The sequence below is a fragment of the Mesoplodon mirus genome (assembly GCF_964341445.2).
Source record: "Mesoplodon mirus genome assembly, chromosome: 3".
NCBI lineage: Eukaryota > Metazoa > Chordata > Mammalia > Artiodactyla > Ziphiidae > Mesoplodon > Mesoplodon mirus.
The window spans coordinates 35,704,557-35,730,357 of NC_138978.1; the positions used below are offsets into that span (position 1 = coordinate 35,704,557).

At 43.3% G+C, this 25,801-nt stretch overlaps 1 protein-coding gene across 6 annotated transcripts; it reads left to right on the top strand.

Annotated features, from left to right (window-relative positions):
- Positions 1–25,746, top strand: CAP1 (cyclase associated actin cytoskeleton regulatory protein 1). 6 transcript variants are annotated; one of them, XM_082615318.1, is made up of 13 exons: positions 1–91; positions 12,935–13,056; positions 13,679–13,782; positions 15,465–15,542; positions 17,281–17,424; positions 17,526–17,611; positions 19,550–19,655; positions 20,834–21,011; positions 22,735–22,919; positions 23,101–23,224; positions 23,384–23,466; positions 23,783–23,926; positions 24,564–25,746. In XM_082615318.1, exons 2-13 carry the CDS (start codon positions 12,945–12,947, stop codon positions 24,645–24,647), a joined length of 1,428 nt encoding a protein of 475 aa, XP_082471444.1. In that variant the 5' UTR covers positions 1–91; positions 12,935–12,944; the 3' UTR covers positions 24,648–25,746. The 6 variants fall into 6 exon arrangements, with proteins under 6 accessions (XP_082471444.1, XP_082471443.1, XP_082471447.1 ...); XM_082615317.1 differs by having other exon boundaries at positions 3–109; positions 12,932–13,056; XM_082615321.1 differs by having other exon boundaries at positions 3–109; positions 12,932–13,056; positions 13,682–13,782.
- Positions 25,747–25,801: the final 55 nt, after the last annotated feature.

Here is a 25,801-nt window from a genome sequence, read left to right on the forward strand (position 1 = left end):
GCCGCGCCCAGTGAGGGCACGGAAGTGGGTCGCGCGAAGATTGCTGGGCGGTTCTTGCCGGAAGTGGAGAGCGGCTGATCACAGTCCCGAGGTGAGGCAGATCTCTGAGGTGAGTGTGCGCGGCGGGGTAGAGACTATGGTCCCCTCCGCGGCCCACTGGCCCCTGGCGTTGTTAATGACCCTTCTGGCCTAGGCGCATGCGGTGAGCCCCCCTGAGGCGGCCGGCGCCGGGGCCCTCAGGCCGACCCGGGATCCTGGGCGCGGTCTCTTGAGGTGGGGCCTCGGTGACCAACTGAGCCAGGCTCTCCTGGGGAGGCCCCTTCTGCTGGACTTCGCGATTCTGGCCATCAGCCTCAGCGGAGGCCTGATTCCTAAGGTGCTCTGACTGAAAGGAACCTCCGAGACCTTAGAATCTTCTCTATCCCTGGTCTCGCCCCCATTGCTTGGATGGGTAAATTGATCCCCGGAGAGAGGAGGCTGGTCCAAGATCTTACAGCGAGCGACGGAAACAGTCGGAATCTAGACCTCAGCTCCTTAGATTACCAGCCCCAGATCCTTCCCCCGTTCATTTCCTAGGAACCTCTCTCTACCTTCGGGTGGTCTTCCAGTAGGTATCGTCTCTCGGGCAGTTGCAGGTTAAAGGCTACTCGCTGCGTGGAACTTTATAAATGCAGCCTGTTTGGCACACCTGGGCAGTTTTTTTAAAAAGAGAGGATCGGGTTTTTGTGTTTGCAATCAGAGAGCCTCCCCTTTCTCCTAGTCTATAGCTCTGATCCTGAAAAGCCAAGTTAACTTTGTTGAAGGTGTTGCATACTTCTGGACGTGAAACCAGTTGGCTCAGTTTTGGTCTGGTCCCACTGCCAAGCATCGGTAGCCATAGGCGCTTTGTGTAACTTGTTTGAGCCTCATTTTTGTCATCTTTTAAGTGGAGATCTCTGCTCACCTCACAGGATTAAATTCAGTGTAACAAATTGTGTTTATTCTTTGTTAGGCACTCTGCCACATCCAGGGAAGGCAGAAACAAAACAAGGTAGACCCTGCCTTCATGGAGCTGACGGTGTTTGCAGGGAATTTAACAAGTAATTATAAATGTGATGAGTGTTAGGAAAGAAGAACAGGGTGCTTTGGCAGTATGTAATGAGGGGCTCAGGAAAATCCATTCTGCAGAAGCAGGGTTTAAGATGAGTTTCGAAGCATGAAGAGCTCATTGAAGAGAGCAGAAGTTAGTATCAGAACTGTCAGTTGAAGCTCTTTATAGGGATCCCTGTTCAAGTGAAAGCCGGGGCAGCCCAGCACATTAATCATTCACCAGCCATTTATTGAGCCCTTGATATGTGTGAGGCACATATTAAATGAGGCACCTAGCCCTGGTGACTAAGAATACGGTAGTTCTCATGGAGTGGAGGAGGAGGCAGACAAGTAAATCAGGGGTGGCTTACACTGTCATAGTGTGTGAGCACAGGGCTCTTGAGAGGAGGAATACCTGAGCCAGCTTTCCAGGCTTTGGGGAGGAAGTGGGAGGCTAAGTCTTGCAGGATTTGTTTAGCCGTATGGTGAATCTGGAAAAGGGATTTCCAGCCAAAGGGTCCAGTGCAAGGACATGGAATCTGGACATGTGAAAGACCATGACTGGAATTCCAGTAATGCTCAGAGAAGTGGAGGAAGTGGGTGGGGGTGGATCACATATGAAGGCCCTTGTAAACCATGCTAAGGAATTTGGAGCTTACCCTGAAAGCTGTGGGGAGGCTTTGCAGGCTCTTATGTAGGAAAATAATGTGGTCAGATTGATGTTTTAGTTCAGCCTGTCAAGGGGGAAGGAACATAATGGGGAAGTAGACCAGTGTTCGGAAGCTTGAACATGGCTTGAACCATGAAGACAATGAGAATGGGAAGGAGAGGAGGGATCAAATTTGAGCAATATTAAAAAGATGGAATCCATAGAGTTGAAGGCTGATTGTTTATGGAAATGAAAAACTAGCAGTAGCCTCGGATGATTGTCTGGTTTTCTGGTTTAGGGAACTGCGTAGCACCATTCACCAATATAGGTACTGTGAGAGGAGGGTCAAGTTGGAGAGGTGACATGGAAAGAAAATGAATTTTGGATATATTTAGTTTGAGGTGTTTGCAGCACATCTAAGCAAAGATGTCTAATAAAATATCTCAACTAGAAGAAAGAGCAAGAGAAAGGTGTGGAGGCAGGAGAGGGTTTATATTGTTCAGGGAAGTACTGGAGCCTGGGGTTTGTAGGAGAAGATAAGACCAGAAAAAAAGGTAGGTGCTGCCAGGTTGTGAAGGGCTTTTGATGCCTTGTATGAATGCGTTTGGATTTATTCTGTGGTTGGTATTTTGCTAATTGTTTGACTTGCTGCTGTCCAGTATAAAGAAATTTCTGTTGGAATTTCCCCCCCTTTTCTTTCCCAGAAATACTTCATCAATCAGATGGACATAATTTATGTTTCAGAGGAGTTTAAATATAATGGTAACTGTGAAAGTACTTTGTCAAGTACAGCCTGTCATGCAAACCAAAAGTGGTGGTATTGTTAAGATTCAGTGAGTGTATTTTTGCCTTGAGGAGGTTAGCTGTTTAGTTTGTAAAATGTTTTGTTTCCAACCTGAAGGATGAACTTTTTTTTCACCCCTTTTCTTGCTTATATATACCTTTGTTTAGTTGCAGTTATTTTTTTAACTAGGGACTGAGCCTTTAAAAAGTGACTTCCTCCTTTCAGTTTTCTGTGAAGTATGGTGAGTCAGAGGTTCATTTTACTTAAACAAGCAAATGCAGTGTCATTGAAAGTTGAACCCTCTGGTTTGAAATTTAATCCTGAGATTTGAAATCTGAGTATCCTCAAGCTATATCTTAGCCAGTCCTAGTGATTATTCCTTTGACTTGTCCTCATCAGTTTCTTTCTTTACTTTCTACTAAACTGGCTTTCGTATCTATACTTCAGCTTCTCTACCATAACCAGACTACTCTTTTTTTTTTTTTTTTTTTGCGGTACGCGGGCCTCTCACTGTTGTGGCCTCTCCCGTTGGCAGAGCAGAGGCTCCGGACGCGCAGGCTCAGCGGCCATGGCTCACGGGCCCAGCCTCTCCGCAGCATGTGGGATCTTCCCGGACCGGGGCACGAACCTGTGTCCCCTGCATCGGCAGGTGGACTCTCAAGCACTGCGCCACCAGGGAAGCCCCAGACTACTTACTTACTTACTTACTTACACTTACTTACTTACTTACACTTACTTACTTACTTACTTACACTTACTTACTTACACACTTACTTACTTACACTTACTTACTTACACTTACTTACTTACTTACACTTACTTACTTACTTACACGTACTTACTTACGTTTTTTATTTTATTTTATTTTTTTTCTGCGGTACGCGGGCCTCTCACTGTTGTGGCTTCTCCCATTGCGGAGCACAGGCTCTGGACGCGCACGCTCAGCAGCCATGGCTCACGGGCCTAGCCACTCCGCGGCATGTGGGATCTTCCCAGACCAGGGCACGAACCTGTGTCCCCTGCATCGGCAGGCGGGGTCTCAACCACTGCGCCACCAGGGAAGCCCAGACTACTCTTTTTTTTTTTTTTTTTTTTTTTTTTTTTGTGGTACGCGGGCCTCTCACTGTTGTGGCCTCTCCCGTTGCAGAGCACAGGCTCCGGACATGCGGGCTCAGCGGCCATGGCTCACGGGTCTAGCCGCTCCGCGGCATGTGGGATCTTCCCGGACCGGGGCACGAACCCGTGTCCCCTGCATCAGCAGGCGGACTCTCAACCACTGCGCCACCAGGGAAGCCCAGACTACTCTTTTGAAAAGAACCATTTTCATCTTGTTAACCCTTCACTGGCTTCATTTTCCCAAATAATCAAGTCTAAGCTCTATTGTCCAATTTACAGAGTTCTCCATAGTCAGACCCTCATCTTAGTTTTCATTGGGTGGCACAGAGTGACATTCTGATTTAGAAAGTCCTAAACTATTACATTAGCATTTTATCTGTACCTCTTGCACTTACCTTTTGCTCATTATTACATTAGAATAGGGTTTCTCAACCTCAGCATAACTTGACATTTTGGGCCATGTGATTCTTCATTTTGTGGGGTTGTCCTGTGCATTGTAGGATTTCAGCAGTACCCCTGGCCTCTACCCATTAGATGCCAGTGGCACTCCCTCAACTGTGACAACCAAAAATGTCTTCAGACATTGCCAAATGTCTCCTGGAGGACAAAATTGCCCCTGATTGAGAACAATGCATGAGAAAGTATCATAGCTCTGATTGTGCGGTGTCTCATCTCCAACTCAGTCCTCTGAGGGCAGGCTCCATGGCCGTGGTTAGCACAGTGTGTGGCACATGATAAACGCTGGGTACCTTGCAAGGAATAAATCATGGGTTTCACTGAGGCATCAAGAATTTTTGTTCATTCGAGGAATTTCTGGGTGGGCCTTGAAGAACTTGCCTTTTTGTGTGTTTTTCCCTCAGAGGATGTGATCTTAATAGAGAAAGGCCATTGTTTAGGCACTCACTAGAAATGAGGTTGGTGTTAGTTGACAGTGCAAGTCAGCAGATTTATATTTCCCCTATACTGGGGCTATATAAATTCCTGTTTTCTTTGCCTGCGTTTAGACAGCTTGGTTTAGTGGATAGGGATTATTTATTTTACATTGGATGTAGTTTATGATGTTGTTACTCAAGATTTATTTTGACTGATAAAATTGTTATACAGTTGACCCTTGAACAACATGGATTTGAACTGCGCAGGTCCACTTGTACGGGCAGATATGGCGGGCTGGCTGTAAAGTTATTGGAGGATTTCCCACTGCACTGAGGGCCAGTGCCCGCCCGTACCCCCGTGTTGTTCAAGGGTCGACTGTAGTTTCTTCATCCTTAAATTAATGCGGCTCTAGCATTCACCATGAAACTATTTGTTCTTGATATACCATCACGTAAACCTAATAAAAACCATCAACTCTAAAAATACTCCTCAGCTACAGTGCAGCTTTGTTTGCCTTGTATTACCAGACCTGTTGTATCAAATTTTTCTATTCTACTGGAAAGTAGTTATAGTTGAAATGTTTAATGGAAGAAGTGAGCTTGCTTTTTTTTTTTCCCCTCCAGAGGTCATTAAAATTCCTACACGTAAGTTAATTATAGACTTACAGTTGCAGATCTTTTCGGATCTCTAGCTGTAGCTGAATCATGGCTAGGGACAAATGGCATCCTTGAACCTATCTTTATGCATGAGAATGGGAAATGCTGTTCTGTTTACAGCAACTACCAGTTGAAATCAACCAATGTAGTTTTTCCGTATACAATATAAAAGATGCCTGCTGAATGCTTTTATGGTGTTAGTCTTCGTAATATTCCTTGAATGTGAGAGAGAGGGGAACCCTTGACCACACAAGGTTATCTATTTGCCCCAGAGCATTGAAACAGCTAGTTCTCAAGTCTGACTTCAGCTTGTACACTATTACTAGCTTTACTCACTCCTGGAATTTTAGACAGAGGACCATGTTTAATGGTCAGGAGACAAGTGCTGATACTGGGTAGAATTCTTTCCCTCCGCAGGAGACAGGCCTTTCTTTGTGTTTTAATCTAAACCTCAGGTGGCAGTGACTCAGACACTAAATGTCATTGGTTTCATCAGAGAAACCAAATGCTTGGGGAAGAACAGTGGCTCCTGATTTGGGTTAGATTTAGATGGCATCTTACTGGGGCAAAGTGGTGTCTGTTCTTTGGTTTCTGGGTTAACTCAGCCAACTTGTAAGTATCCTATTAGCATGTGTAGGTTTTGCTTTGTAACATGTTAGAGTCTAGTGATGAGAAGTTCTGTATTGTTAGGAATAGAACTAACTAATGCCTTATAGTTCAGTGGTAGCTTAGGAGAGATATCCAAGTGGAGCTGTTTTGTTTTGTTGTCTTCTATTATAAAGAAATTATATTACTATGTTAACAAATTTTGGAAAACGGGGAAATTGTCTAAAACTCCATCACTCGAATGTGACAAATACTGTGTTCTTTTTCAGGTCTTTTTCCACAGTGCATTTAGCTCTTCCCCTGTAATTAGAAGTCTAAGCTAACACAGCATTGAACATCTTCATGCCTATCAGTTTTCCCGTTAGTATTATTTTCTTAGGATAACATCTAGGGAACAGAATTACAAAGCAAAGGCCAACAAGCATTTTGAAGCAGATCAGTTGGGCTACCATAGCATACAGGGTGACTTGTGTAGTTGCTTTCTTTTCGATTTTACTTAAGGGTATGACTTAGAGGAACAACTACCTGACAAAGTAGAAAACATTTTAAGCATAGCAACTTCTTATGAGTAGAAATTCATTCCACTGCCTTAATTGCCTGGTGAGAAGAGGCAAGAACTGCAGGAGTAACCTGGTTCCATTTACTTCTGAATGACAGGCAGAAGGAATTGGGTTGCTTGAATTGTTAGAATGATGAGAATATGAAGCAGCTTTGGCAGGAATCACTGACCATTTCTGATTTTGCTTGGTTTCAGACCACAAAAGAAATTGCTGGAGAATCAAGCTCCTGGTTTCTTTTCGCTCTGCATGATATCCCTCCAAAAGCCTATGCAGTCTCATGACTTTATGACCTTTCCTTGCTGATGACTTTGTAAACATTGATCTCTAGCCTTGATTCTTCCCCAAGCTCACTTCTAACTATTTACTGGACATTCCCACTTGGAAGCTTCATCTTCTGTTCAAACTGTGTATCCAAAACTGACCTCATCTTTTTGCCTTAGCTAGAATGTGCCAGAAACCTGTTTTTTCCTATAGTGTCATCATTCTCTTACTTCCCTGGATTTGCAACTCTGGAGTCATCTTTGACTCCCTTCTCTGAATGCTACTGTAACTCAGTAGTCAGTACCACACAGTTAATACTTGTTCTGTGTTTAATGCTCAGTTGTTTTGTGTGACCTCCAAGGGCAGAACCAAGATCAGTGGGTGGAAGTTGCAGGGAGACTGGTTTTGCCTCCATATAAGGAAGAACTTTTAAGTACTGTGAGCTGTGTGAATGGAATGGGCTGCCTCCAGAAGTATTGGGTTCTCCACACTGAAGGTGTTTGAATAGAGGCTACCTGACTAATTGCTGAGAATGTTGAAAGGTCTGTTCTGTCATCAGATGGTGCTTTCTAGATTCCCTCCTGATCCTAAGAGCCAGTGATTCAGTGGAAGGTAGCTTTGTTGCTCCTGCTAGACTCCCTCAGGGTAGAAAAACTATTTTACTGTTAATTTAGGTGCTGGTCACTTAGCGGCCTAAAAGTGATTATTTTTTTCCTTTGCAATACCAAAAGTATTTTTTACAGTACCACTTTTTTTATTTTGCAGCTAGTTGAACAGCTTTCAACCTAACCTAGACCCTAATATCTTCCCTTTTTTTCCCCTAAAACCCATTCTATCAGACAGTACTTGTAAAAATTTTGCTTTCATCATATTATTCCTTCTCTCAGAACCCTTGAATGGCTTCACATTTATCACAACATCAAATTCAAATACTGCCCAGGTTTCAGGGCCCTCCATAACCTAGCCCAGCTTGCTTATTTCCCATGAGACTATGTGGGCTAACCTTCTCACACTTTCTGTACATAGCCTTCTTCGTCTCTCTTTGCTTTTGATTGCTCTGGAATGTCTTCCCTTTTTTCTTTTACTTTTTCTGTCAAAATGCCCCACTTCCCTCCTGAAACCTCTTGAGACTACCTTTAGTCCTCATTGATTTCTTCTCCAAGCATGTAGTCATTTATACTATATAATTCAGGACCATACAACATTCTGCAAAGAAAAAGCTCCACTGTATTAGCTGGTAACTTTAACTTTTCCCAATCCAAATGAAATTAGTTAATCTCTAACAGAACTTTAAAAAAATATAGTCTTCAGTATTTAGTCCATTGGTATTTCATTTGCGTTGCCCTTCCCAATAAGAATGAAAGCTTCTAGAGGGCAGAGACCGCGGGTCTTCTGTTTCTTCAGTAGCTGTCACAATGCTAAGGACTTTCATGTTATGCGTGTCTTCTGTGTGCCAGGTTCTAGGTGCTGCAGATTTTGGGGGTTGGGGCAGCAGGGGTGGGGAGAATGGATAAATTGCCATGTTTCTGGAGCCTGTATTCTAGTCCATGGTATGCAGCAATAACATTTTACATTTAACTGCATTTTAAGGCTCCCAAAGTACCTAATCTATAAAACCAACTCCTTTGATCCTTACATCTCTGTGTGCTAGGTGAGGGTCCATTAAATGACTATCCTAAACTTACACAGTTAATACGTGGCAGAATTGGGACTTAAACCTTGGTCTCCTGAATCCAAGTTTTATTTAGACTTGGGTAATTAGGACTGCCTCTCCTGAAGCTTTTATGATGAATGCTTAAATAGTTGGGAATCTGTACCTTCATTACGGAGGCTTACGTATAGTTCTTGGCTACTGTCATTCAGAAATGGCAGGGAGCAAGGTTAGGCAGAGCTATAGTTTTCTGCTCTGGCAATTCTGTATTCTTGGGAAAAACCTTATTTTAAATATTTGCTTTCCAAACATGTGTCGTCTGTACTGAATGTGAAAAAATACTGGTCTCCATAGAGGAAATTGAGAGCAGAGGAATTGAAAGCTGCTAATAATGTGCCTAAAGACACCATAAAGAGACCTTGAACCCACAGTGCCGTGCTCAGCAGACAGCTGGGGCTGGATGCTGTGATGAACCCGTTAGTCACTTAATTGCTTAAAAGAGCCTTAGAAAATTTGTGCTCAAGGCTAGGTTCTCTCCCCACCGGTTGTTTGATACCTAGCAAGCTTTTTAACTTCTGTCAGTTTCTTCATTCTAAAGATGGGGATCAGTATCTTTATAACATATGTCATAGAATTATTTTAAGTCTCAAAAGAAGCAGCAGTTTGATGATATAAAGCACCTACAACTCTAAGGGAGTTCTGTTTTTAATTAGTATTATATCATCTAATAAACAAGGTTATCTGCCTTATGGCACTTGGTTTGAAGATCTCGATATCAATTTAATTTCTGCCCAAGAAGGCAGCGTTTATTTGAAAGATGGGGATGTTTGTTAGAGCCTACAAACAGGCAAAAAAAAAATGTTTTTTTAAAGAATGGGAAACACCCCCACACACACACACTTCTCCCCAGATTTGACACAGAGAGGAAATAACCAGACTTGCGTTGAGGGGAGAGGGGGTAAAGACACTTATGTATTTATTTTTCCCAAGGACCTTTATTAACCTATTGTATTTATAGTGCCTACCATGTTTATAGTACTGGAATTACAAAGGCAAGACATGGTCTCTTCTGTAGGGTGACTGATTGCCTGTTGACTATTAAATGATTTTAAACCAGTGTGTTAAAGTGTGGTAGAGATAAGTACACAATGATATGTGGGAGCACATATTGGAAATGCTTCTTGGGGAGGTGATACCTTGGCTGAGACTGAATGGACAGTAGGAATTCTAGAAAGGGCGCAGATTGAGAAGGGAAAACATACCAAACTGGAAAAGCTTCCTAGAGGAGGTGACACCTTAGGTGAATCTGAAAAAGGCAGTAGGAGTTATGAGAAAAGGAACAGGTTGGGAAGGGAAAGCAAACAAGCAGAGTGGATAGCACTGTAAAGGCTCAAAAGTGAGAGAAAGCATAACTCTTTCTGGAAAATGCAGGTAGTTCTGGGTTGCTGTAGAATGTTGAGGAAAGGTGTGGCAGGAGATAAAACTGGCAGGGTGGTAGGAAATAAAGCAGGGCCAGATTATGGAAACCCTTGCTTGGACTTTACTCTGAATCACTGCGGTAATAAGGAGAATGGATAAAGAGGGTTTGTAACTGGAATTAGAGGAGACTAGTGAAGAGGTTATTGCAGTAATCTAGGCAAAGTCATGATGACTGAATTTTTATCAGGATGAAGACAAGGGGCATCTATTTATGATATGCAAGATAGAGCCTATGGATTTTGATGACTGATGAGATTAGTAAGGAGATCATTTAGTTAATGTTTATGGAATCCTAACCATTTTTCAGGACTGAGCAAGCCAGTCACTTCCACGTGTATTTCCTCATTTATTCTCACTACAGCCCTTTGGATTTTATATTGTTGTTGTCCCTGTTTTACAAATAAGGAAGCTGAGGTTGAGAAAGTTTGGTAACACTCAGACACAGAGCCAGTGAGTACCACTATTCAAACTCCCAGTCTCTCTGACTTCTCTAAAGAACAACACTCTTAACCACTATACTGTACTGCTTAACAGTTTCCAGGTTACTATCTTTTTTTTTTTTTTTTTTTTGCGGTACGCGGGCCTCTCACTGCTGTGGCCTCTCCCATTGTGGAGCACAGGCTCCGGACGCGCAGGCTCAGCGACCATGGCTCACGGGCCCAGCCGCTCCGCGGCATGTGGGATCTTCCCGGACCAGGGCACGAACCCGTGTCCCCTGCATCGGCAGGCGGACTGTCAACCACTGCGCCACCAGGGGAGCCCAGGTTACTATCTTGATTGATGGTAGTGCTGGATTACTGAGACCGTGAGTCTGTGGGAGCAGTGCTAGGGAAAATGATGAGTTCTGTTTTGGACATTTCACATGTCCTTTGGGACATCCAGGTAGAGATGTCTAGGTGGAAGCTGGATCTAAAATTCTGAATCCCAGAAGGATGGCCTGAGCTGGATACACTGCTCTGGGAGTTGTTAGTCTATAGGTGGTTGTGGTGGTATCACTCAGCAAGTGGACTGGATAGTAACGCGATAATGGTAGTTGACGGCTTTGGAGTGGACGTGACCACCTAAAGAACGAATATGCGTACATAAAGAATAAGACAAGGTGTGTCTTTTGGTCCTTCAATTCTAGACATTCTTTCCCATAACATCTCAAATTTCACTCCACCCCCACCAAAAACAAAAAACTAGGAACTGTTCTCCTATATTTGATTAGTGGTGGAATGAGATTAGCTATAATGATAGCTGTTTTGTCTTTTCTCATTCTGCTTAAGTTAAACAGCAGAACCAAAGCTTGTTTAGCATTGAAAGCTTAAAGTACAAGTAAAAGATGGAAAAGAAGGAACCAAAATCCATGAAGCTGTATTATTAAGCTTTTCAGATAGGTCAGAGATGCTTGTACTGTGTTACCATGTTCACACTGGCCGGAACTTATAGCATCCATTATGTCCAAAGGAACATGTTTTATAACAGAATGGGTGATATTTATTAATGCAAGGTAGCTTGGGAGTTTATTGCAGTCACTGCCTTTTCCCCTGGGATTTACAGAGTGTGGTGGATTATATGTGTCTGTCCCTGGATAGTACCCAGAATGAACAGGGCAGCAGTTTGGATATTTGGGCGATTGTGCCATAACATAAGGGAGAATATATTGGATGCTTCTAGTCTGCTCCATAGTCTGTTCCATTTTGAGTAGAGTACAGATTTGGAGGCTCCTGCTACCTCTTCAGGCCGGCGAATGGAAAGGTTTATTTGGTTCGCATTCTTATTGTTTTTTCCTTGATTCTTCTTTAAACAACATTCTCTGGCAAATCACTGGGCTCTGAGAGATCAGAGCCTGTACATGGAAAAGAATGGACAGGGATGATATTGCCTTCCTTAGTTTATCTTTTGAGTTGCTTCTCTCTTCCACAGGGAAGACAATGTGTGTTAAATGAGATATTCTGTCATGTAGCTGTCTTTGAGGGAATTATAATTGCTATGGTCATTTTAGGTGGCTTCAAGGGAGTTGAGTTCATTCGGCTTCAGTTGCCTGAATAAATTAATGCTTTGAAATGGAATCTCTCCAAGTCAAGTCTTTGATTGTGATTACACTGACTGATTTTTATGAGATCACCTATAGTCTAAAGCACTTTATGTCGATGTATATTGATAACATTAACACTCATTTATGTATATTTGTGGGTAACTTTCAGAACCCTTGTCTCTCTGGAGTTCTGGGATACTATACTTCAGGTTCATTAACTTCTAAAATATTTATTGAACACCTTCTACCTGCCAGGTAGTGGTCTAGATGGTAGAGGATAAACTTGTTTAGGAAACAAACCAGAGAAGGTCCCTTCTCTTTTGGAGCTTACTTTCTTTAGGATATTAGACATTGAATGAGGCTAGTTCAGATAAGTTGGTACTTGTGAAAGATCTGTAACAAGCTCTCTGGGTGTGTCTGTTCTCCTTCCCTGCTGCATATCCAGATCCTACCCACCCTCATTTGAAGCCCGGCTCAATTGGAAGCTTTGCCATAATAGCCTTATCTGATCCTTCTGCTGATATATTCTTCCCCTCTCTGAAATCCTGTGTTATTCTCTCCGCAACTTATGTCACCTTAATTTTTTTTTCTATTTGTTTTACAGTTGTTAGTGCACATGTAAAGTCTCCTCTATTAGACTGTAAGTTATTGGGGGCAGGATAAATACCCTATTCATCTTGGTTTTGGGCATTCCATATGTAGACAGCAGGATGTTGTAGGAAAAAACACAGAACTTAGAGCCAGAAGGCTTGAATTTGAGGACTGGCTTCCCTGCCAGCTAACTGTGAGACTATAGGCAAGTCATTTAACTTCACTGAAATTGTTTCCTATCTCTGAGAGTATAGTAATTATCTTTCCATTCCTAAATAGTTGTTGAGAGGCTTAAACTGAGATAATATATGAGACTGTACTTTGTAAATTCTAAATTCTTACACAAATATTTATTTGGTGATATCATAGTAAATATTCAGTAAGTATTTGAATGAGTAAGCATTTGCTTTCAGTTAACACTTTCCTGGCTAGTTCTTTTGCTTAATGAAGTCTCTATGATTTTGCAAATATGCTAGACTATCTTCCATCTTATTTTACTGTAAAATGATTCTGTTCCTCAGAATTGGCATCCTCTTCACTCCCAGGACATTCTTTTTTCTTTTCTCCCTAGGTTCTATGTAATATTAAAACAACAAATGACATTTGATCTGTTTCAGCAGGTGCTACATTATGGCTGACATGCAAAATCTGGTAGAAAGGTTGGAGAGAGCGGTGGGCCGCCTGGAGGCAGTCTCCCAGGCCTCTGACATGCACTGTGGGTATGCAGACAGTGCTGCAAAAGGTAAGCAGCATACAAGCCAGCAGAATACCTTGAGTGGTGAATACTTGGTGTCCTGGCCGGAAATTCTTCTGTCACAGTACATTCCTTTGGAGCTAACTCCCTAAAACATTTAATCTAGAAAGTTCATTGCCTATAATTCGTTATTGCTGTGAACAGATAAGGGAGGAAGTGACTTGTGCAGGGAGGCCTGTGGTTAAGTTATTTTAACACGAGAACTTCCTGCTTGTGTGATATTTCCTGTTCTTTCTTTGGCAAAATGACTCTAGTATAAGTCAAATGACAAGTGATATTAAATTTCCTCTCTCCAGACGATTGGCAAATTGGCCATTTTGCACATGCCCAACTGAATCAGAATGTTAGAGCTAAAAAGAACCTTGAGGGGGATCATTTTGTTTATTTTCATTCTATTGGTAAAGAAAATTAAGCTCAGCAAGAAAAGGGGACTTAGCCAGGGTCGCACAAGACGTTAATGGTGGTTCTGGAGCTAGAACACAGGCTCCTGACTCATGCTCCAGCCTTCTGTTTACTGTGTTACCTTGCCACTCTGCTTTCATATGGAAGTGCCTTTAACAAATCCTCTTTCTGATGTGTGACCAGTTCTTCGTGGTGTGTCTGTCTTCAGCAGGAACGACTCCATATGTGCAAGCATTTGACTCACTCTTGGCCGGTCCTGTGGCAGAGTACCTCAAGATCAGTAAAGAGATTGGGGGAGATGTGCAGAAGCATGTAAGGAGGTTTGGCCCTTTTTTCCCCTCTTTTAAGGACTGGTGGCTTTCTTCAGATCCTACTCATTCTTGGTTGAAGAGCCCCTTGAGAGGCTCCTGGCTCCTTCTCTTCTACCTGCACTGAGGAACTCAGTCCACGCACTGGAACATTTCCTCAGGTTTTTCCAGGCTCCCTGCTTTTATCACATATTCCGCGTGGGCTTCTTTTATACAGATCGTTTGCTTGGTGCATAAAATATGGCTTGGTTCATCTTTGTAGTGAGAACATGCTACCAGTCTGATCCCAGTGTGTTATATAACCAAGCCTGGGGTGGCTTATTCAAAGGAGTCATCATCATGACTTAGCATTTATAAAACTAAGCATGGTACTTATGCTAAAGATATGCTAATGTGAGTTATTTTCACACTTAGCCCACAGTAAGAATGTGAAGTAGGCAATGACAGGTGCCTCTCCACCAACCTCCCTTCATGTGCTGCTACCCACGTTGTCACCCCTGCCCCTACTCTGTCTCTCTCTCTGAGACCCAGAATCCTCCTGCTAGTCTTCTAAGTGATCCTTTGTCAGCAAGAACCATGTTTAGGATCTTCCTGACCCGTCAGCAAAACTGGTTGCTTGATCTTTGGAAGAGCTATTTGGAGCCTCTTATATACCATCTGTTGGGCAATGGTGTTAACTCTAGAGAGTGGGACTGGGACTTAGATAGGAGTGTGGGGCTTGCATTTTTACTTTATACAGTAGGTCACATTTGAAAAGGTTTTAAAACGTATCACTTTTATATATATATTTTTTTACTTTTATATTTTAAAAATACAAATCCAGAAAAAATATATGACTTCAATTTCAGTTTTTGTATTTGTAGTACTTATAGCCTCATGTTTCTTAAACTCTTGGTCATGACCTTCAGTAAGAAATACATATTTGTGGGACTTCCCTGGTGGTCCAGTGGTTAAGACTCTGCACTTCCACTGCAGGGGGCATGAGTTCGATCCCTGGTTGGGGAACTAAGATCCCGCATGCTGCACGGCGCAGCCAAAAGAAGAAAGAAAAAGAAAGAAAGAAATGCCTGTTTGTAGCTAAGATAAAAGTTTCACATTATGCTACTTCTGTTGCACTTTTTTTTTTTTTTGAAATAATTTCCAGTTGACGTATTGCACTCATTGTTCTGTTCTCCTTCACTTAATAAAGTGCAGGTTATGGGGTCACAAAGTTGATTTAATTATCTGTGATAGGTCATGGTCCAACATTTGAAAAATAGCTTTAACACAAAGGAGTAAATAGCTTGAGAATTTGAGGCATAAATTTAGGCTTTTGCTTTAACTCTTACCTCTAGTTCTTGAGAACAGATTTGGGAGGGGAGGTGATGAGAGGTAAGAGGGATTTTCAGTGCACTTCATATCGCCCTGCATGTTCAGTTGTTGACTTGACTTCATCGAAAGCTAGCCCCAGTTATCTTCATTTCCAACTCTGGATTATATCCCTGATTAGTTCCAGCAGGAACAATGATATATTAGTTTGCCATCAGTCCCAAGAATCAGGAGTACTTGAAGAAGTCAACATGAAGTGTTGCTCTGGGTTGCTACCAGAGTACATGGAAGTGGAGGTTTCAGGTTATTCTTACCAGGACCTCTCCAGTTGTAAAGTGTCATTGATAGCTGATTCTTCTCCTTTCCTCTCCTTTTCAGGCAGAGATGGTCCACACGGGTCTGAAGTTGGAGCGAGCGCTCTTGGTTACAGCCTCTCAATGCCAGCAGCCAGCAGGCGTAAGTTCATTACTAGTTGGTTTGATGCACAGGACAGGTTGAGAGCTTTCTGCTAAGCTATCACAACATGCTAAGACAGACCTACTAGGCTCATGTATGTTCACACAAAATCCCAGAGGGGGAGTCAGATTTTAAGTGCCACTATGGGAATGTGCCATTGAGTATATATTTATTGGGCTCTAATGGCTTTTTTTCTGTCATTTTACTTAGGACTGTAGTTATCCCTGGGACTTTGCTGCTTCTCTCAATAGACATTCTTAGCCCAATTTCATCATATTGTCCCTTGTGCCCTTTGGGACCTAGAGAGTGGTTCTCTTGTTCCACTATGGGTGGGCTTAGGAAGGCTGCTGGGGAGATCCTAAAACTCCTAAAGTACTGCTTCTCCCCTCGCCCTTCAGTGGTTAGGCATCTCTCTTTAACTTTATTCCTACCTCTAGATTTTATGCTGCCACAAGTATGAAAATAAATTAGAGAAAATTTAGATTTTTCTCAGCCAAACATTTTAGTTTTGTTTCATTTCTTCTTTTTGCATTTGGCTTTCCTAGGCAGAAGGCTAATAAAATAAGTCTTCCTACTAATGCTGTATTAAAACCTGTGAACCCTTGGCATGCCTAAATAACGTAAAAATAGCGTAAGATAATGTTAAATATGTTGGACTCTAATTTTTAATCTGTCTCGAATAGTTGAAGCATTTTGTCTAAACCTTTTTTCCAAGCCCACACTTTCCACAACAAATCAGGCAGCTGAGACATTATTATCTTTCCCTTGCTTTAGACTGAGGATTGGCAGACTGTAGTCTGCAGGCCAAATCTGGCCTGCCACCTATTTTAAATGAAGTTTTTTTTGGAACACAGCCATGTCTATTCTTTTAAGTATTGTCTGTTGCTGCTTTGTGCACTACAACGGCAGAGTTGAAAAATAGCAACGGAGACCGTATGGCCTGCAAAGCCTGAAATATTTACAGTCTGGCTCTTTACAGCAAGTTTGCTGACTCCTGCTTTAGACTGTTCTCGTGCTAAGATCTGAGAAATGAGATGTTCAGGAAACCAAGCTTCGGATGAAGGATGAAAACACAGAAACACAAGATTCAACCATTTTGCTAAGCTGTCTGCTCAAGTGCCAAGCCCTCTAATTGCATTTGATTCAACAGATCTCTTCTCAGCAGCTGCTATGTGGCTAGCAACGTGTTGAGGGCTATACGGATTATAAAAGAGGGCTAAGACAAAGCCCTTGTCTTTGAAGAATCAATTACAAAGAAAAGCATGTTTATATGGGTCCATTAGTAAATTGTGCTGGTGTGTGATAAGGTGCCAGAATTGGTTATGCTGACGATAGATGCTGTAGGAGGCCAGCGTGATTGGTGGAGTGCTGTCCCTCGTGACGCAGAGGAGCACACGGATAGATGGAAAGAGAGGAGCCCAGAAATGAACTAGTGTCTCCTGTTAGTGGGACGGAAAAGAGGCAAGTGGCAGAAATGGTAGAATTCTGTGGTTCAGCTGGAGTATGGGTCCTGATCATGAAGAACCACAGAATCAGCCTGGGGAGTTAGAACTGTCTAAGGTGAGGGAGATGATGAGCAGTATTGTAGCCATGTGAACCTTTGCAAGATAAATACAGAGTTTATTTGCATGCTTGTTGTAGTTCGTGAAGAATCCTTGCCTTGAGGATCAGAGTTGAGCAGCATAAAGGCTTCTATAAAAATACACTAACCTCAGTCTTTTCTTGCATCCTTTTCTAGAATAAGCTTTCCGATTTGTTGGCACCCATCTCCGAGCAGATCCAAGAAGTGATAACCTTTCGGGAGAAGAACCGAGGCAGCAAGTTGTTCAATCACCTGTCAGGTGTCAGCGAAAGTATCCAGGCCCTGGGCTGGGTGGCTATGGTGAGCGGCACAGCTTCCATGGGAGGGAAGGGACAGATGGACAGAGGCAAGGAGATATGGCTGGAGAGGCCCCAAGTCACTGACAGCTTCTCTTTTTCTAGGCTCCCAGGCCTGGTCCCTATGTGAAGGAAATGAATGATGCTGCCATGTTTTATACAAACCGAGTCCTCAAGGAGTACAAAGATGTGTAAGTCCAGCCTGTCCTCAAGGGGTAAAGGACAAACCCAGCTGGTTAGTTGCTGGAGGAGTGCTTTGGGTTAAGTTAAACTGCCTTTGGCTGCTGTGTTGGTTCTCTTATCTCAGGGCTGCTTTTTGGAAAGTGTGATAGATATTGACTCATAGCAGCTGTATTTGCAAGCAGGAAGTGTTTCTGTTTCCTCTTCTGCTTTTTCTCCAGGGTTTGTAGAGGACTTTTTTTTTTTTTTTTTTTTTTTTTTTCGGTACGCAGGCCTCTCACTGTTGTGGCCTCTCCCGTTGCAGAGCACAGGCTCTGGATGCGCAGGCCCAGCGGCCATGGCTCACGGGCCCAGCCGCTCCGTGGCGTGTGGGTTCTTCCCAGACCGGGGCACGAACCTGTGTCCCCTGCATCGGCAGGTGGACTCTCAACCACTGCGCCACCAGGGAAGCCCTGTAGAGGACTTCTGAGTCTTCTCATCCTACCCTTCCAGGTTTAGGAGGTAAAATGGACTAATGCCCTTTTATTTGCCTGTGTGGTCAAGATTTTGTTCCTTTGTTGAAAACTTCTAACTGGCCCAGTTGCAAAAGATTCAGTAAGATTTACTAGAAAATGACCCTGACTATTCACGTGGTCAGATAAAGTGAGATGAAGGCTGCCTGACCACTGCAGGTATTGCACAAAGGGAGTCATTGTACGTCCAACCACACATGTCTACCAGTTCTTGCTTCTCCATTGCTGGTTTTGAGCTGGAGTGACTGCAGGCAGCTATTACTTAGCTGCATAACTCTCCAAACCTTTCCTTTCTTCCGTCCATCATCAGTTAACCAACATCTGTGATGGAATAAGCCTTCATGTGGGTGAAAAATGTCCCAGAACACCAGGACGCTCCTTGATCCTTCCAGTAACCTGGGATTAAGCATCACAATGTTTTCATTATACTCCACCGTATACTCTGCAATTTACAGTTGAGGAAATTAGGCTTTATGCTAAACATTCATAAACTCTTCCAGCTAATAATGTATAAGAAGAGAGGAGGACTTCCCTGGTGGTGCAGTGGTTAAGAATCCACCTGCCAATGCAGGGGACACAGGTTTGATCCCTGGTCGGGGAAGATCCCACATGCCGCAGAGCAGCTAAGCCCGTGTGCCACAACTACTGAGCCTGCACTCTAGAGCCCACGAGCCACAACTCCTGAGCCCGCGTGCCACAACTACTGAAGCCCACGCGCCTAGAGCTGGCGCTCTGCAACAAGAGAAGCCACCGCAATGAGAAGCTCACGCACCGCAATGAAGAGTAGCCTCGCACTCGCCGCTACTAGAGAAAGCCCACACGCAGCAATGAAGACCGAAACGCAGCCAAAAAAATTTTTTTTTAATTTTTTTTTTAAATTGAAAAAAGAGAGAGAGGAGACTTGAACTATAGTGCAGTGCTGTTTCTATAATTTAATACTGATTATTTCCTCCTAACGGAAGTTTTTATTTTTAATTTCTTAGGAGGAGGGCATATTTTGGACATAAGGCATTATGCTATAAGGCAGTTGAGTTTCTTGGAGTCCTAGAGATCCACAGTGATGCTCCAGAGACCTCTCTACCATGGCTTCGTGCACGGAATGTTTGCTCTTATCAGTTTTGTATATTAGGTTCTGCCTAAGGTCTACTTTGAAATAGTGGTTTTGCTACTTTTAAAAAAAGTTTGAGGAGTACTGCTCTAAGAGATAGAAAGATATAATCTAGAGTCCCTATCCATGTGGACTTTGGTCTAATTAGGGTAAGAGAATAGATTCAAAAAAAGAAGGAAAGCTCAGTTACGATAGAAAAGCTGCCGTTGAGCAGAGCCTAAGAAACGCCACAGGCCAGAGGATGTGAGTTCACAGATAGGGGGGGATCTGGAATCACTATTGTAATGTACCCTGACTGCCTGTGATGAGTTCTTCTTTAATTCTCCCAGGGATAAGAAGCATGTGGACTGGGTCAAAGCTTACTTGAGTATATGGACAGAGCTGCAGGCTTACATTAAGGAGTTCCATACCACTGGCCTGGCCTGGAGCAAAACGGTGAGTGCTCCTTCCCTCCTTTCATCCCTCCAGGACCGGATCTACAGGTTTCTTAGACTTGAGCACCACCAAGGTCTAAGAAGGAATGTTAGTCTTCTCAGTGGAGGGTAGAAAGAAAAAGGAGAGAAGGAAAGGGGAAAAAAGAGTAAAGAAAGCAAGGGTCAGAGAAGGAATAGTCAGTTCTATTCAGCGTCAGTAAACATGGGTCAGGGACAATGATTGGGCTGGAGGAGAGATAGATGAATGAGTTACACGGTGCCAACCCTCAAGAAGCTTAAAAATACAGATACGAAACCCCACTACAAATCACCAAGCTAAGTGCCATAATAAAGGTACACACTACAGAGTATGAAGAAGAGAAGAATGATTCTCACTGGGAGAGACTGTACTTTGAAGAGGTATACTCTGAGACTTTTCAGGTATAGGATAGAAGTGGGAGAAATGGGAATACTAGTAAACAGCAAAGCTTAAACAAAGTAAATGCAGAGTAAGTGTCGAGATTGGTCATCTGGCTTCAATAAGGAGAGAGAGTCACATATTTAGGAGGAAAGGCTGGAAAGGAAGGTAGCTGAGACTTTTAGACTTTATAATAGGTGATAAGTAACTATCAGAGGTATTTGAGCAAGAGAGTGATAATGATCCTATTTGTCCTCAAAAGAGTCTTAGTATGTAGGTTGGGGTAAGGGCTTATGCTCAGACTATGGAAGCGCTCATGGTGCTAGGGGCTGGTACAAAAAAGAATGAGATGTAACCAGGGTAATAAACTGATTTAATGAGATTGAGGGGGTTGGAAGACTCAAAGAAGATTGAATGGTCAAGCTTGGATGATAATATCTCTCACTGAAATAGAGACATGGGTGTGATGGTGAAATCAGTCTTGGACTTTGTGAGTCTGAGGTACCAGTGACACACTAAGTAAGTATTTAGAACTATAGGTTCAGAGCTGGAATTAGGTAGAGGCCAATGGAAAAATGTGAAGGTTGAAAAATGGAGTTGACTTGGATCCTTGGGAAAGGGTGAGAAGGAATAAAGCCAAGTTGGGTGTGGGTAGGGAGCATTAATCATTGCATCAGGGGCCACAGTGGGTACCCCATGTATCTTGGACACATGCCCCTGCATGTACAGATGGTACAGAGGGGAAGAGAGGCTGACTGTGTTACCTGCACTTACTGTTCCAGGGGCCTGTGGCAAAAGAACTGAGTGGATTGCCATCGGGACCTTCTGCTGGATCGGGTCCTCCTCCCCCCCCACCAGGCCCACCTCCCCCACCAGCCCCCACCAGTTCAGGCTCAGATGAGTCTGCTTCACGCTCAGCACTGTTTGCACAGATTAATCAGGGGGAGAACATCACACATGGTAAGTGAATGCTTTGGCAAGAAGAGTTGGTGAATAAGTTGTTTTGGCGAGAACTTACTAACTAGAGACCTAACAGTCTGTAAACCAGAACCGTGGTTTGTATATGGGAGATTCATTTGGGGTGTCACATTCCTTCAGGTTGCCTAAAGGGATAGCAGAGCTGGCTCAAATGGAAATTGAAAATGGATCATTATAGTTGGGGGAATCTCTCTCCCCAGAGGAAAGTGATTTAATATTAAGGGGCATATACAGAGTACCTACCCTGTTGTGCCAAGACATGGTACCGGCAGTGTTCCCCAGAGCTTTTTCCAAGTTACCATGCGGTCTCTTCAGGAGGTCATCGTGGAGGGGGTGGTTCACGTCCTCAGAGGGTGTATGTTGGTCATATGGAAAATTTGCGTAAGAATGACCTGATGTTGGTGTAGAGAAAGTAGACACCCTTATACACAGTAGGTGGAAGTCTAAATTATACAGCACTCTCCTAGGAATCTACCTATAAAAACACTGAAAGAACAAGTTTTATACATTGTTATTCATAGCAGCTAAAAATGGTGTGACAACCTGTATATCCCACTGTAAGAGATATGGTTAACTGTGGTATGTTCCTCTTGACGCAATACTATGCAGCCATTAAATCTTTTTCTGCAGTGAACCATGCAGTGTTTAGGAGTGGTGGAGCTGAAACGCCAGTATTGGTTATATAGATTGGGCCGTGTCCACAAGCAAGGCATGTGTCAGCCTGTTGAGGGTGATTATGGAATGTTTTTCCTTAAAAAAAAAGATATATTTATTTATTTATTAAATTTATTTATTTACTTATGTTTGGCTGTGTTGAGTCTTCGTTGCTGCACTCAGGCTTTCTCTAGTTGGGGTGAGTGGGGGCTACTCTTCGTTGCGGTGCACAGGCTTCTCATTGTGGTGGCTTCTCTTGTTGCGGAGCACGGGCTCTAGATGCGTGGGCTTCAGTAGTTGTGGCATGTGGGCTCAGTAGTTGTGGCTCACGGGCTCTAGAGTGCAGACTCAGTAGTTGTGGCGCATGGGCTTAGTTGCTCCGCGGCATGTGGGATCTTCCTGGACCAGGGCTCGAAACCATGTCCCCAGCATTGGCAGGTGGATTCTTAACCACTGCGCCACCAGGGAAGCCCCCAAAAAAGATATTGTTAGAAACTATAGGTTAACTTGAGAAAATTTTTATTGTGTTAATTGGTTAAACCAAATTTCTTAACAGTGTGCATGCTTATATCTAAATAAAAAACAACTTTGAATAGAAAAATTATTGGAAGGGGAGTTTCAAATGCTAACACTGATTGGGGGTCATAGCTTAGCTGTGAGGTTTTTTTTCCTTTTACCAAATTTTCTTTATTATCACATACTACTTTTTCTTCCTCTGTTGCTTTAAAAACTACATACGTATTTTGTGAGTATATACTGATACTTAGTATGTGTCTTTCTAGATCTTTTTACATACTCATCCCCCTGTACACACACATTCCACTTTTTTTTTTTTTTTAGTGGAACTTTATAATTTAATCTTGGGGTAGAAGAAAAATTATAAAAGTGCTTCTCCAAAGCTGTGTGTGAGAGAACATCTCAAAGGCTCTGGTTTTGGGCTTTGAATTTTTTCTTAAGGATCAGTTTAACTTCTGATAGCAGAAGTTGGTTATTGCCTCAGCCCAAAGCCCTGGTATGAAGGACAGGAATGAGGCAGCTGTTGTTCTTACAGCCCTGAAACATGTATCTGATGACTTGAAGACTCACAAGAACCCTGCCTTGAAGGCTCAGAGTCCTCCAGTACGAAGTGGCCCCAAACCATTCTCTGCATCTAAACCAGGAGTCAGTCCTTCCCCCAAACCAGTCACAAAGAAGGAGCCAGCTCTACTTGAACTGGAGGGCAAGAAGTGGAGAGTGGTGAGTTAAAAATGCCAGGACTGGGGGAACAAGGAGTGGGGACAAAGCGGTTAAATGGAGCACAGCCAAATGAGTACAGGGTTCTGGCTTAGATTGCAAGAATGACAGTTTGGCATAGTCTGAGTTTTGGGGTGGCATGTGCTTAATGATGAGATTCCTAAAAGGGGTATCTCTTTAACAGGAAAATCAGGAGAATGTTTCCAACCTGGTGATAGATGACACAGAGCTGAAACAGGTGGCTTACATATTCAAGTGTGTCAACTCAACATTGCAAATCAAGGGCAAAATTAACTCCATTACAGTAGGTGAGTTCTTATTGTTGACCTAGGCAGGCTCTGTCCTAGAGCTTGAGAGGGCTGGAACCATACCCTACCCTATTTCTAGAGATCCTTAAATTCTTCATTTTTAAATCGAGTACTTTCCTTTAAAGTTATACTGTTGACCCGCTCCCTTTCTTCTCCTAGATAACTGTAAGAAACTTGGTCTGGTGTTCGATGACGTGGTGGGCATTGTGGAGATAATCAATAGTAGGGATGTCAAAGTTCAGGTAACTTGGTATCTTGGCTCCTTCCTTTAGTCCCTGAGGAATTAATTGAAAGAGACACAGCCGACCCACAGATGTTGCTGTGGTGGGAATCTGACTCTACAGAGTCTGTAAGCTGAGCTGCTTTGGATGTGGCAGGAAAAGAGTTGGCCCTTATCACGAGCTCTTTCCAGTACCCATTCTCACCCGCCCCTAGTATCCAGTATCTGTTGTACACCTGTGAGTTTTTCATGTAATCCCGTGAAACAGTGAAAGCTTTTCCCACAGCTAACTTGTTCTCCTGGCTGCTGGGACTCAGTGCTCTTGGTTTCCCCTGCAGGTAATGGGTAAAGTGCCAACCATTTCCATCAACAAAACAGATGGCTGCCACGTTTACCTGAGCAAGAATTCACTGGATTGTGAGATAGTCAGTGCCAAATCTTCTGAGATGAATGTCCTCATTCCTACAGAAGGCGATGACTTCGTAAGTTCCTTGATCTCTTTAGTAGTACGATCTGAAATGAGAAGGGACTGAAGACTTGCGTTGGAGGAGAAGTCTTCCAACGCAGCTGATGGACGCTCTGCACCAAGTGGGTGCAGCCCAGCAGTGCACACCTCAGGCACACAGACACATGAGGTAGTCCCACGAAGTAGACCCCCAAAGGAGGGTGGTTTCTGCCTTCCTTAGGCAGAGCAGATGCTCAGGGTAGTCAGAAAGGAATGGGATTGAATCACAGCACCCTGTTGAGCTGGTGCCATGCAGCCATACACATTCCCATCTACGCCTCTTAGGTTTAACAGTCTGCAAGTTCACTGATCAGTGAACAGGAAGAAGCAGACTCAAACCTACATCTGTCTCGCTCTGGAGCCTTTGTTCTCATTCCTACACTGTGCTGCTCCTTCACTGTCAGCGGTGGAGGAGGTGGTCTAGAAGATGTGGTGCTGCCAGTGTGCTGCCAGTTCCACAGCCTTGCTTTCTCAGGTGGATTCAGTTTCTCTCTCATTACATCCTACTTGCTCTCAGAGTTTAGTGCAAGCAAGCACTGGGAGAAAGTTAAGATTTAATTAACCCCAGGGTATTGTCTAGCTTGGGTTTAAACCTGTTGTTTCTTTATTTGCAGAATGAGTTCCCAGTCCCCGAACAGTTCAAGACCGTATGGAATGGGCGGAAGTTGGTCACCACAGTGACAGAAATTGCTGGATAAGCGAAGTGCCACTGGGTTCTTTGCCCTCTCCCTCACACCGTGGGATAAATCTGTATCAAGATGGTTCTTTTTTAGATTTCCTCTACCTTTCTGCTCTTAAACTGCTTCTCTGCTTTGAGAAGCACAGCTACCTGCCTTCACTGAAATATACCTCAGGCTAAGATTTGGGGTGGGATAGCAGGTCTTTGATCTTCTGCAGGAAGGTGCAGCTTTTCCGTGTCAGCTCAACCATACAGCCAGTCCATTCTTCAGGAAGTGCACATCAGGACAGGTGTGTTTTAGCTTTCAGCCTTTGGGGTTATTTGACCAACAAATCGTCTTTGGGGAAGGATAAAGCAGTCCCCAGGAACTAACAGATCACAGTGTTCACACAAGTTAATCTTTTTCTAACAATGAGCGTGAAGGTAGCAGAAGCTGGTGTGATCCTAGTTGGTTCTTCTAACTTAAACTAATTTTCACTATTGACAAGTGAGGCAAGGGTTTGCACAGGACCAAAGGCTGACGCTTGGCCATCTAGCATTCCAAGCAAAATGATTTCCTGTAAACATTCCTTTTCTTCTGCATTCCATCCTGCATCTGCCCGAACCTGAGATAGTAGGTTGTCCTGTGTTAGCTGCTGTGGTGGTGCCCTGCACCCAGGCCAGCTAAAGGAGTCTTGGACCCTTCCTCTCTCTGGGGCCCCTGCCCAGCACCTTCCTACAGAGATGACTTAAAAAGAGAGAAAAAAAAGGAAAACCACACCATTCCCAGGAATCTGGCTTCTCTTTCTCCTTCCATGCTGGGTGCCCATCATCCATCTTCATTGCTTCCTTTGCCCTGTCGTGCTCAACAGCTTTTGGCTTCTGTCTGGGCACCTGAACAGAGGACTAAAATCTCCATTGCAGGCTGGTTTTAGGTCTTGTGTAAAAACCTTGCACAGCATTGCTAATGTAAATTTCAGTTTTTCCTCTAGGACAAACACTTTACCAAAATATGCAACTTTTTTTGGTGGGAAGAGAGATTGTCCTGTGATTTCTACCCATTTCCTGAGGCCTGCGGAAATGAACCTTTATGTACTTAAAGTTATACAGAAAATAGAATAAAATTAATACCAAACTTGCTTAGTATTTATGTATGATTATTTGCTGTACAGAGATTTAAGAACTTCGAAAAGA